General features: G+C 37.5%; 1 protein-coding gene across 9 annotated transcripts in view; it reads left to right on the forward strand.

Moving 5' to 3' along the window:
• Positions 1 to 13310, forward strand: part of FRY (FRY microtubule binding protein) — a 230182-nt gene extending 216872 nt beyond the window's left edge. For 7 of the 9 annotated variants that reach the window (XM_057410413.1, XM_057410416.1, XM_057410415.1 and 4 more), the window contains 6 exons: positions 272 to 370; positions 839 to 922; positions 6116 to 6133; positions 8899 to 9009; positions 11079 to 11272; positions 11838 to 13310. In XM_057410413.1, the coding sequence (XP_057266396.1) occupies positions 272 to 370; positions 839 to 922; positions 6116 to 6133; positions 8899 to 9009; positions 11079 to 11272; positions 11838 to 12096 (765 nt within the window). In that variant the 3' untranslated portion in view covers positions 12097 to 13310. The remainder of the gene's footprint in view (positions 1 to 271; positions 371 to 838; positions 923 to 6115; positions 6134 to 8898; positions 9010 to 11078; positions 11273 to 11837) is intronic. The other 2 variants (XM_057410408.1, XM_057410412.1) reach the window with 1 other exon arrangement.
• The last annotated feature ends 207 nt before the right edge of the window (positions 13311 to 13517 follow it).

Genomic DNA, 13517 nt, shown 5'->3' on the forward strand with positions numbered 1-13517 from the left:
ATGACTACTTAAGCTTTGTGCAGTATTTTACTGTCCTCTGCAAAAGTGTTAAACACAGAACACAATTTCAACTCCACATTATCATTGGTGCAACTTTTGCTATTGAGTTTTCAGTATAGTATTCTATTTATGTATAATTTTGTGTAAATATATTTTTCAGCATTAGTATCTGTAAATCTAAGTGTACTTTTGCAAGATCTTTACAATACTTTCTGCTCTGCTAATATTTTTAGAGTCATATTTCCTAGACTTTTTGATTTCATTTCTCCAGCTGCTCTCTTGTGGCCTTCTTGAAAAGCTGAAGTTCAGTGTTTTGGAGCTACAGGAGTACCTGGACACATACAACAACAGGAAAGAAGCAACGCTCTCGGTATGCTAGATTATGTTTTGTACATGTGAATATTTGTTCTGTATGTCTGTGTGCTATGTCAGGAGACTGCAGATACACTCAGATCTGGTTAAACTGATAAAAAAACATATTTCAGTACTGGATTCATGAAGTGTTTCTTCCTGTACATATGAACCAGAACTAAAAAAAATGTAGCTATTGTATCCCTTAATTTTAGAAACATTGGCATCTTTATTATTCCGGGTCTCTCCCTTATTCAGTAATTAATTCATTTTCTTGGTTTATGCAATTCAAATACCATCAGAAATCAGAAATACACTTTTTAAATTACAGTCAAAGCAAATTGCCACAGTCTGTGTAAATAAAAAATGTAACCGCAGATTTTTATTTGTTTACATGCTACGCTGTGAAGTTAAGATTTTGTTACTTTTCTTCCAATCAAACCATAGGTTGTGTTTATATCTTCTTTTAATTTCTCTCTCAAAACAGTGGCTTGCAAACTGCAAAGCAACGTTCGCTGGGGGCTCACGAGATGGAGTTATTACCTGCCAGCCAGGGGACTCAGAAGAGAAGGTAATGAATGAGCCCTAATATTTCTCTCCTGTAAAGTAACACATATGATTGATAGATCTTGTTCTTAGACCCACAAGATCCTGCTGTACTTCCTCCTTGTGTCTCTGCTGGGCTTGGGCATAATCCAGTTTTCACATGTAAGGCTCAAAGGTATTGTTGTCTCAGCCCTGGCCACAGGAAATGGGAAGCGTTCAGAGGCAGTACTGCTGCCTTCCTAGTCTAGACAGGGAAGCAGAGCTAACCCTGTCTGGGTTGTGCATGCTCTCCGTTTTAGAAAGATGTTGCAGCAGCAGTTTCCCACAGCACAGAGGCTCTGAAAATCATCCCTGGAGTACTACATTTCCACATTGCACTCATTTTATCTGCAGCTGTTATACACTCAGTCTGCCCAACAGCAAGATTTGCCTGGTTGAAATACGCTTAGGTTAGTAGTTGTGAAATAAAGACTGTAAAATGGCCAGTGGAATAATTCATGCTGTAGATAAGTATTCATAGCTATGGCAAAATATCACTTTTGAGCAAGTTTTACATATACATATACATATACATATATACACATAAGTATCTATATTCAGTGTGTTGATTCTAGTTAACAAATCAGTCTTTCCAGAAATCAGCACCATTAGCAGGCATTCCTATTATTTAATATACTAAGCTATAAGAAACAGCTGGTATCTTAGTGGCTTAGAATGAATTGAGAAATGTTATTTTGTAGAGGTTTTTTTTTTTTTTTTTCCTTTTGGAGACAAAAGAATGGAGGGATGGGGACTAGAGGGGGATGGAAAGAATTAGCCAAAATCAGGAAGTAGCAATGACATGTAGAAAAAAGTGACATCTCCTCTTTCCATGTATTTTAACTTATGAAAGATAATGGTGACATTTTCAGAACACACAACTGACTGTTGTAACCATTTTTTTCAAATACTTTGGTTTATTCTTATATTAGTTTTTTGTCTTCTCCCCCAGTTCACTTTATTTTCTTCTGGTTTTATCTTAACCTCTCTTCCCACTTCTGTGTGTTTGTCTTCTCATCTTTGAACTTCCCTGATTTTTATTTTCTATGCCATTTCCCAAGAATCCCAAGCTCTTGCCACCCCTGCATTTTGGCTTCCTTGACCTTATTAGCAAATGTAATTTGCTAATAAGTCCTGTGGCTGCAATCACAGGCAGTGGGAAAACTGTTCTATCTTCCCCCACCTGTTATTGGCACCAGCAAAAGTGACAGGCAGCTTCCAGTGCATTTAAATAAGATACTGTCTATTCTGTAATAGGAATTGTGTACAGGGAAGTTACAAGTGAGCTATTCCTAAATCTGAAAAGAGACCTGGAATACATGCTACTACCTCTCCTGCAAGTACATCATGAGAGGGAGATAAACTATGCATAGGGAGGTGTAACTATTGGAACATGCATGTTGATCATCTACATTTACTTTTTTTGAAAAAGCAGAGGAGAAGGAGTGCTGAAGGAAGAAATAAACTGAACTGAGCTCAAATAGCTGGCCTAAATGCATCTAGAAGTTAGTAAATGTCATGTTCCACTTATGTGGTATTGTTTTCAGCTAGGTGTTCTCTGTTTCAGAATTAAATGTGTGTTTTGTGAAGCCAAGTTTAGTATTTTTACTGCTTATCAAACAGACTGAAAAGAGAAGTTTCTAATTCCTTCAGAAGTCCCTGGTTTCTCCCCATCATTGTTCCTTCAGCCCAAAATGCATTATTCCTTGGAAGTTGACAGGATGGTAGGTATTTGACCAATAGGCATCTTTCTTTTCTTCCCTTTCTCATTTATCTCTCAGTTGAAGCAGCGCTTCCCTGTGAAACGGTCTGTTCACTCAGCAAAAGTGTAATGGGAGGAAGAGTCCAGGGAAACTGAGGAATGTGATTAGGAAGGGACAAGGAAAAATTACTCCCAGACTGTCAAGTATTATTTTTCCTCTCATTTTCTCTTCACCCTGAACGCTAAAGAATCTAATAATTGTAGGAAGAACCAAGGTTAGACTAGGACCTGAAATCCTGCTGGAGACTTCTGGCCTAAAAAAAAAACAAAACCCCAACAACTTAGCTAAGCACAAAACCTGGCTGCTTCTGGAAAAGGTTCATAAATAATTGTAAGGAGAAAAAAGCAACACCTTGCTCTCAGAGCTCCCCGCTTGGTAAAACACTTAAAGTAAAAATAGTCCCCTCTGCAGACAAGACATAAGACCAAATTCAGCATTAGCACAAGCAGTTGCGTCACAAGTGCCTGCTGATGCCGGTATCTAACTTGGCATCAGTTTCTCTAATCAGATCTTATTTCAAAATAATTGCACATGATTTGTTGACTGTTGTTACTGTTACTAAACATGGGCAAAGGCAGAGATTGCTTGTTCTGACATTGAAGAAGCTTGAAATAGAAGTTGTCTAGGTCAGCTGCTGGAGCTAGCAACTTTTCTGAGATGGGGTGAAAGCTTCATGTCCCAGAATGTCTTTCCCCCCCACCCTCTTATTCTTGCAACAGATTATGTGATTTGGATGTGTCTCTGATTTGTAAGCTTTGATGCTACATTGAACAACAGAGTCTCAACGACATAGGTGTCAATTGATAGACAAAAGATTAACTGGACGTATTGTGACAGACATTGTGCTGTCTGTCCAGGTGTAACAGTCTCAGATGAGTACAGCTATTGGTACACTCTTCAATCTTACTAAACAAGGCTTTTTTTGAATCTAGTCAGTCTGGTTTTGTTTGGGTCTTTTTCTCTGGAAAAGAGACACATAAAAGGTCATTTTTTTTCTTGTCAATTAAAACTGCTAATTCAAATAAGTATTTATCTCCCAGTGAGACATTCAGTTTACTCTGTAAGTCCAAAGTCGGTATACACCTTCCTTAATCCTTGCTCATCCCAAAGCCCACTACGAGCTAATGGATGTGGGCTTTGCAAACTCAGACTGTTAGTGGATATTTACAACGTGCTGCACACCAGAAAAACTTGCCCCAAAAAATCAGAATGTCGCTGTTGCTATGATTTTTCCTGTGGCTAAACATTCAATTACTCTAGGATGCCAGTAAGACTGGAGGTGTACTTCTTGGGACCATAGTCATCTGGAATTGAGTTGAGTTACAGTAAAACTCAAGACACAGTGAGTCTCATTGTTAAGTTAGGCATTCTTAATACTCAGTAACCAATTATTTGACTGCTATTTGACAGACCCATAGATTGACAGGGAGGTAAAATTGGCTCAGGTAGGCACCTTTCCTAAAGGAGGAACACATCTGTGTTACAGATTTCCCCAAACAGAATAGTTTCTACTGTCCTTCAAGTCCAGTGGATATTTAAGAATGCACAGCACATGCTGAATCTCTTTTTCTCTCTGATATATACACAAATTTTATATATACCCACTTTCCTAGACTGTGGGAAAAGCTTTTGTCTGCTGGCACATCAAATCAAATAGAATGCCTTAATAAAATGCACTTATAATTAATAGCCCCTTGCACACAGCAGTTATTTTGTTACGATGGGACTCTTCTGTGCCAGTAAATAACTGAAGACTGTGTAGCCATCAAAGTGTTAATGTCTTAAGAAATAATTGTGTAACTCTCATCTCTTTTCAGTATGTAAAAATGATTCTTGAAAAAAGCAAGAAGACCCATGATCTAAAAATTAGTGCTTTGCTGTCTTCCTTGTCTGCTAATTGTACAAAATAGTAATTCTCTGTCTCAATTAAAAAACTAAATCAGAGTGTTGCTGCATCCTCCTTAGGTGCAGCATTTACTAGCTGCATAAAGGACTGTGCGAGTGATCCAAATACTCTAAACATTTGGTATTTTCAGCTGCAAAACCACTAATTGCGTAGTGTCTATCGACTAATCTAAACCAGTACTTCATTTACTATAGGAATTAAACTAGACATTGAGAACACGAGTGAAGGCTAGGATCATTCTACCCGAGCCTTTGCTGCCTGGGACTAAAAGAATTGTCACTTAGTCCAATAATTAGTGTCTTTTCAACTTCAAAGGAATATTTCATTTTATGCTGAAAGAAAGAGGAAAATAAGTTGCACTCATAAAATTATACAGCAATATGGAGTTGAGCATCCATATAGTTTAGGCAGATTTTGTATCCAGCATATTTTCTTTCTGTGAAGAAGGGTTTTTCATGTAATATGAAACCCCTTCCCCACCCCGTTTTTTGGCTTGCCATGATTTTGGAAGCAGTACAGAGAAGACTGTGTTTTCTGGGAAAAAAGATCATGGAATTCCCTTACTCTGCTTCTCTCCCCCCTTCCCCCTCCCCCCCTTCCCCCCCCCCCCCCCGCCTTCTTTAACATAAATTCCATGACAAATTAGAAATTATATGTGGATTGCAATCTTTTTGAAAGTCCAATGAAAGTTGGTGGCACACTAAACTTCAGAAGAGCTGAGACAGAGACAAACAAGATTTGAAAAACACAAACCATCACACCTGTGAATTTATTAGAGTGCAGTGATCTGTCTGCTCTTGTCCTCTTATCCTGAATTTAGCTTTGCAAAGCTTAATTTATGTGAACTGCATGGAAGCCAAGATAGAAAGGGGCTTTTTCAAGAGTACTAAATAGAAGAAGAAAACTATTCAAGCAATGTAAAAGGCATGAAATTAAACATCACAAGAGCTTGAAGCATAGTTTGTCATGGTTTTACAGAAGAGTAGGGCAGGATTTGGGACAATACTTTTCATACATTTTTTGATAGTAAGGCCCATGGAAAGAAACCAGAATGAAACACTTTGTCAGGCTATACAAAGTTAGCATTATTTCACATTTCTGTGTTTGTTGCCTTTGTACAGATGATAAGGTAAATAATTTTAATAAGGATTCCAAATGTTTTGTAACACTATGTGCGTATGCACTGACATCAGGCTGTAACTGGGCAGATGTCATTGTGTTTGTTAGTTACAGCATTTACTGAGTGGGTTAAATCAGAACTAATAAATCTGAAGACCTAACTGAGGGTATTTAGACTGGAATTTACCATTAGAATTAAAGTTTGATTTTATTAAGAAGCTGTGCATGTTGTGTGTGATATTTCCAACCAGTTATGAGATTGAGGCAAGCATTGCTAATACTGCTGACAAGTTATGCTATTAAAGATGGGCTGTGCTTCCTATTGCATGCATTTCACTGACACTATACTTTCTTTCCTTTCCTTTTCTCCTGTGCCATGCTTGCTGTGTAGCAAATGGAATCTCTTGCAGTAAGTTGAAGTTCTTTTCATATACTTTGTCCATCTGTAGATGGACTAATACACCCCAGTTTTACTTCTAAGCACGTTTTCCTTTTTCATTATAATTTTCCTGTAGAATATGTGGTTCTACATGCAGTGACTAAAATAATTTACTAATGTGTGTTTTGTGAAATCTAAAAATACTGCACCAAAATTCTGACACCTTCATATGTTTTAAGTGGGCATTTACATAATTTTTTTTTAAATCAAGCATTTAAATGTATGTCATATGCTGAAGTGGATGATAACTTTTTTGTTATTTTAGAATTCATAATTCTCAATTTGGCCTAATGCAAATCTACAATTTAGAGTTGACATATGGTTTAAATTGTGTTTGTTTATATGTTAATAGTTTCACCACTATTGGTTTCTAATACTTAGGAAGAACAAAGATGGAATTGCTTGATGTGGTAACTGAATACTGAGTCAAACTTGAGTCTTTGATTTGACCTTAGTTTGTTTTCACTCAGGTTAGCAACCAGAAGGGTGAAACCGAATTATTGTTCTGTAAGGACTGAAAAAAGTCATGTTACACGCCAAGCCATCTTGAGATTTTTATTCTTTTATGTTGTGCCGTGTCCTGGTTTTCAATTAACTTTTAACTCCCTGACAGATCAAGTAGATGTGTATGTAACTGTTACATAATGTTGCTGGTTCTCCAAAATTTGAATAGAGTGAATTGCATCCCTGTTGGAGAACCTGTGGCTGTGTTCCGGATAAAAAAAGGACCGTGGGGCAAGTGTGTGTCCCCAGGCTGGTATTAGGAGTGAACAGTTAGCACCTTCCCTGCCTGGGGTGCCAGCCACCCCCTGACATGCAGAGCATGGCTAGAGTATGACAGAAGCCAGAACCATTTCCAGGAGGCTGTATCTAAACATTCACTCTTTATTTTGGGAGGAGAATGATCAGCCACGCAAATGCAAGCATGGCGGTGCTCCGTGGCCTCAGTTACAGAGAATGGCCACTGGGCAGGTTTATTTAACAGGCAGCATCCTTCATGCCTTACCTCTTCATTCTCCTGGCCACGAATAGGTTTTGCCCCTTCCCATGAGTCTGTTCTGTCCTAGCAGGTTGAACAGCCATTACCTCCCTTTTTTCCCCACTACAGATCTGATGGGCCTTACTTCACTTCCTGTGGGTCTTTGGTGTCGTTATCAGGTGTGGTGGGATTCCATCTGGGACAGGAACACTCCAACCCTGACCACCAGTAACAAACATAAAACATACCAACTTGGAAACCAGAAACTGTGTATCACTACAGAGCTCAGACCAGCCAAATTTACGGTGCTGAGTGACGCTGCTGTGGTAGAGCAGGGCTGACGTGCAAGCAGCCCTGTCTGCCAGGCCTTCAGCAAGACAAACCCTGCCAGGTTGACACCCCGTGTCTTGGCACTCTCCTCTTGCTCCTGTTCTCCTCTATAAACCTCCTTCAGAAGGAGACCACCTCTACTTGATTTTGTCAGTGCCCTTGGATGACTGTTCATAGGTGGTGGTTGGTGTCCACTCCTCCCTGACAAACAAAGCTGAAATTTGCCAAAGAACATCTCCTTGACCTCAACCCCTCAGCCTTGTATGGAGGGTACAGAGATTTTGAAACTGGAAATGCATAAGGATGCTGTTCTAATTTTGGCTTAATAAAAACCCTGGCACTTAAATATTGAACCATATGTAAATAAGAACTTCACTGAAATTAACATTTATCATGTTTTTAAAGTACTTTCAAAGTATTTGTGCTGGCATTTGCAGTTCAGTTCAGCAAGTAGCTGAAGTACGTGCTGGTAGCTAAGCGTGTATGAAGTGCTTTAAGGAAGCAAAGACATTAATTGCTGCTTCTCCTTTTCTGTCATGTTTGGCATGCAATTGTACTTGCAGAAGTTTCACTTCTTCTGTCATTTGCCAAAGATCAAATATGCTTCCCTTCCCCATCATGATCCAGCTGTGGAACTACCAGATTCCCCCTCCTGAAAGGCACATGAATGCCAGCATCATAAACATATTAACTTGAGTCCTATGGCAGACATGCCCATCACGTGTTACTTCAATGTGCCCAACACCTTTTGTGTGGCACTGCGCATCTCACTGGAAGAAACAAGTTAATATACATAGAACAGTATCTACTTAATCTGAGAGAATACATTGTAGAAGCCAGAGGTCCTCTTAAACATTAAAATCCATCCATCATTTGTATAGTTTCTTTAAGATGGTGGAAAATCCATGAGCTGAGGTTTAAATTGCAGAGCTGGCACTTCCTACTGACTGCTCCTGGATGGATTTATTGCCTCTCTCCCTCTTCCCTTAGAGAAGCAGGCAGAAGCTTTGACCTCTTAGACAACTACTTCATTGCTTCTCTCTTGGATTTCCATCCTCTCAGAAATGCTCTTTGGCCATTTCTGAAGTTTTAAAGAGTTTTATGTTTCATGCAGCAAAGCAATTTCCCCCATATTCTGCATCTGCTTTCCAGCTGCAAATTGGAGATAGTGAAGCTAATGTATATAAGCTGCTTTGAGATTGATGCTGATGTGTGCTACATGAGAGCTAGCCATCCTAATTTTTATTTTCAATGTCATATATGACTTACCTGCAGAAGAATGTTGTTTTCTGAAACAGTATATGATCATAATCCAGTAAAACAATGTTTTCTGAGAACTGGACTATCTCATTGTGTTTTATTAGTTATTGAAAATTAGCCTAACTCACTGATCTTTATGATTTTTCTTCCACAAATCTTTCCTTAGCAATTGGAACTGTGTCAGAGATTATATAAACTGCACTTCCAGCTGCTGTTGCTTTTTCAGTCCTACTGTAAACTTATCGGACAAGTGCATGAAGTCAGTTCCATGCCAGAGGTATGTAACAAATTAAAAAATCTTACAGTGAAAAAAACACTTTACTTCTATGTTCTTATATTTCTTTCTATGGACTTACATCAAAGATTACATCATTTCACCCTGAATATAAGTTTGCAGACAAAATCCTTCAGTACAGCAGCATCTGCATTAAAATATGGTCAAGAGACTGTATTTCTTGTACTTTCAGAGACTGTGATCTTTTATACATTCAGTCTTCAAAAGTCATTTCAGTCAATGGTAACATACTAGTATGATACATGAAATCTTACCTTCACTCACACACTTTACATGTACTGGGGACTTACTCTATGTGAACATCTTCAAGTGGTTTATTTTTATTTTAAATGAGGCCTTAATTTTTAGGAAAATGAACCTCCATTACACATACAGAAAGTAGCCTTTTCCTAGGTCATGACTGATTTTCTCTGAACTTTGTGGAGACACTTAGACCAGGAGCACTTGTTAGCATGGAAATAACAAAATAATTGGGTAAATTAATCTTAATCTGGATGCAAAATTAATGTTTTTGCTGGAATAATGTGTTGGAATTTCCAGCCATATAAACTCTCTCCATTGCATGTGCATTATACTAGAAACATCAGCAGCTATTAAATGGGTTTGCATCCTCTCATACCTGAGCAAACAAAGGTGTGTAGCATAGAACTACTTTATATTTTGACTTCAAGCGTACTGCCCGTTCTTATTCTCTAGATAAATACACTGAAATCAGTTTAATGTTTACATTAAACATTGAATATTAAATCTATTTTAAATATGTAATTAACTAAATACCTTAATGTCATCTTTTTAACGCTGTGATTTTTACAGCCTTTCCTCTTTACTTATTTTTCACACAGCACACTATCGCTTTTGAACCAAGTAGCCGTTTGTTTTTAGATAAATCTATGTATCTTTCTTTAAAATAAACAGATCACAAGAACAATACTGTTAGTCAAGTTTATTTTCAGCAATTGCATAAAATATGTAATTCTTTGAAATATATTTGAGGTGATTACTTTAAGCTGAATGAGCATCATCTAAGGAAAGATTTAACTTGCCATTCCATATGTGAGTTTCTCCTGGTAAAGTGTATATATTTTAAACTATTGAGGGGAAGAAGTTATTGTACTCTGTAGTTGTAAAACAAATTTGAAGCTATAAATGTATTTTATGACATATTCAAATAGCTTAGAGAGTCTCTCTAAATAGAAATTGTTTTATCAGGTATGCTGTAGCAGTACAAAGAGCTTGAATATTTATTGTATCTTAAGGCACTGTTCTGAAGGCTGGCTCATTGTGACTAGGGTGTCCACTTTCAAGAGAACACAGGACAGGAGGCATCTTAAAATAGTCTTAAATTTTAGAAATATTTTGTGTTCCTTATAAGAGAATTGATTTCAGTAACTGTATTTCACAGTTAGAAATTTTATAAATAATGCAGCATGTGAAACTGCAAAACAATAATATGGGGAAGAGCTATTTTACCATGAAATTCGCGTATTTTGCTGGAGCCATAAGCTGTTACTGAAAGGAAGTTCCATCATTAGTTCATGTGAGAGTGCTTATTTCTAGGATGTATGAGCATGAAAAGGTAGACTTTAGAAATTAACTATTAACTTACTTATGAGTCTTGTGCCATGTGAACTTTGAAGTCTGACAGAGGGTTGTACAATTCCTGTCCATCTGTTAATCATGTCAGATGCTGCATGTGTTTTGTAAATAAATGACAGCATCATTGCTAGGAGAAGTCTATGTTTTCTTAAACTATCCACTATGGAATGAAAAAAGTAGCAGGGGTGAAAAATAAAAGATTGTTTAGATGTACTCTTGCATTTAGCAAACCAAAAATACAGTATAGGGTTAAAGGAAGCACAAAGCTTAAAAATCTGTAGTTTGTGTCTTCCCTATATTGTACAGAGCTCAGAGGTCAAGAAATGCCCTTGTGTTAAAAGAGGAACTTTTCCATAATGTGGTACATCCAATATAGTACAGGTTTGAAATAGCTACTGTCTTTGGTGCCTGTGGAGAATGAAAATACCCATCTCTCATCTTTCTCCTTGCAACAGCTGTTAAATATGTCAAGAGAACTGAGTGAGTTGAAGAAAAACCTTAAGGATGCTACTGCTGCAATCGCAGCTGAGCCTCTGACGATGGAATCTGAACCCACATTCAATTCTACAGAAGCAGCTATTCAGTCCATGCTGGAGTGCTTGAAAAACAATGAACTTGTTAAAGCCGTGCGACAAATAAGAGAATGCAGGCAAGTTTTGCTACATGGCTCATATTAGGCTTTTGTGTTATTAGAAAAGTATACATTTATTACCTTCCTAACTTTATACTACATATAATGTGCTGAGTCAGCATAATTAATTGTTTCAAGAAGGTACATGGGGGCATTGATATTACTAACTTTTGCAGCAGTGTGCCACAGTAACAGTACCAAATCAGTAATACAAACTTGTATGCTTGCAACAATTAAGGTGTTTAATTACACTGAGTAGATCAAAAGTACTTCTGTGAGGCTCTTAAGAATATTTTTACAGAACTAATTCCTTATAGGTGAATGTCACTGGCATCAGCTAACATTCAGCCCAGTTCCACTTATTTGAGTTTTCTTAAGCTTTGGTTTTTAGATAGTAAGAATTGTGCTTTTATGTGATTTCAGTGCTTGATAACAGACTGACTAACAAATGAGTAGCATAAACCAGTGACTTGCTTTGGCTTATAAGCATGTGTGAGTCAGTTCTCCTTTTAGAGATCTCTATCACCCAGCTTCCATCTGTGCTGTGCTAATATACACATATTCTCTTCCTGTTTGATCGCAGGATTTTGTGGCCCAATGATATCTTTGGAAGTAGCTCTGACGATGAAGTCCAGACACTACTGAACATTTACTTCAGGCATCAAACTTTGGGTCAGACGGGCACCTATGCACTGGTGGGCTCCAACCAGAGCCTGACTGAAATCTGTACCAAATTAATGGAACTGAATATAGAGATCCGTGACATGATCCGCAGAGCTCAGAGTTATCGGGTCATCAATACTTTTCTTCCAGACTCCAGCATTTCCGGCACAAGTCTCTGACAGGACTCTTGTGCCCTCTTTCAAGGTGGGAGTGCTGCCCTGTTGGAGTGAGGTGGCTCAATGTCTTCTCAGCCTTACAAAGGTTTGGTCAAACTGTACTCACTCTTGTTACATTTAGGATTTCTTCTAAAAAGAGATGGGCTGAACTTCAAATGTGTAGCAATACTGTAAGGACAAAGGTAGCATAGAGCATCTGGGACAACATCCTTTGTTCTGTGTTGCACAAAAATCAGTTAGCATTTCACTGAGCAACTGCAACTCACTACTGAAGAAGTGACTTCCATTGCATACCAAAGCCTACTACACTGAACAATACTTCCTTTATAGCAAATTAATTTTAGGTTGGCAAAAGTGCAATGTTTCCTTCACTAAATAATATTTTTTTTTGTTAAAAAAAAAAAAAAACAACTTGTACATTTTTTTCCTTTTTTCTCTTATTTGGTTGAGTGAAAGATGGGCAGAATGAAGCTGGCCACAGAATCTTACAAACTTGTTGGTCAAAAGCTGAGAGCCTGTGTATATGAAACAAATTGTAAATGGACTACAGTTTAATGTACACTGTAATTCAAATATGATTATTGTATCTTAAAACAACGAGCTGCTATGAAGTACATTTCTTAATGTTACTAGGCTACTGTCTCTGAAGGTACTGGGTCATATTGCAAAGGTCTGTTCTTAGGCCCCCAAGGCATCATGAATGGTCTTGGTAGATTTTTTTTGTTGTTGTTTTTTTTAATGGACCTTGGCTGCTTTTTACTAGAAGGTTGCTTTTATGAATATATTTATACTATTAAAGGATGGTTGATCTAATTTAACTTGCCATTTTGTAGGAGAAAGTCCCATCACAGAGTCAAATCTTTTGAACTGTTATGCATGCATATTTTTATTTAATATAAATTTTGAGTATAAAAAGTAAAAATATTAACGTGAAATGCAAGTTCTCATGTTAAGTTTCTTTAAAGAGATGTCTTATTTTATTTGCAATGTATATATAAAAGTCATACCTGTATGGTTTTTTTTTCTTACATTCAACTGCTGTCCAGTGTTAAATGTATGCATGTAAACCTGTTGCTCATCTGAGACACTTTTATTCTGACAACTATGTAACTTATTCACTCTGTAAATACACTTACCATTTTTGTGAAGTAACTTTGGTTGATATTTGGATCAGTACATCCATTTAACTAAAATATAAAAGTCATATATAATCACAACAGAGTATCTGCTTCTTGTGAAGATTGTGTTCTTGTCTGCATCTGTACTGTTGCAGATCGTATCCATGATCAGCAACCCCAAGACACCTTTTCCATCACTTACGGTGAAACCATTCATTACACTGAAATATACCAGTGAGGAATGCAAGGGCTTTATTGTCAGTCTGTAGTTGCAACTCATCCAGGACTGACTAAATCAGTTTCATA

This window comes from Pezoporus wallicus, unplaced genomic scaffold (assembly GCF_028554395.1).
Source record: "Pezoporus wallicus isolate ANWC-B61680 ecotype Strahan unplaced genomic scaffold, APGP_CSIRO_Pwel_v1 contig_1876, whole genome shotgun sequence".
Classification (NCBI taxonomy): Eukaryota; Metazoa; Chordata; class Aves; order Psittaciformes; family Psittacidae; genus Pezoporus; species Pezoporus wallicus.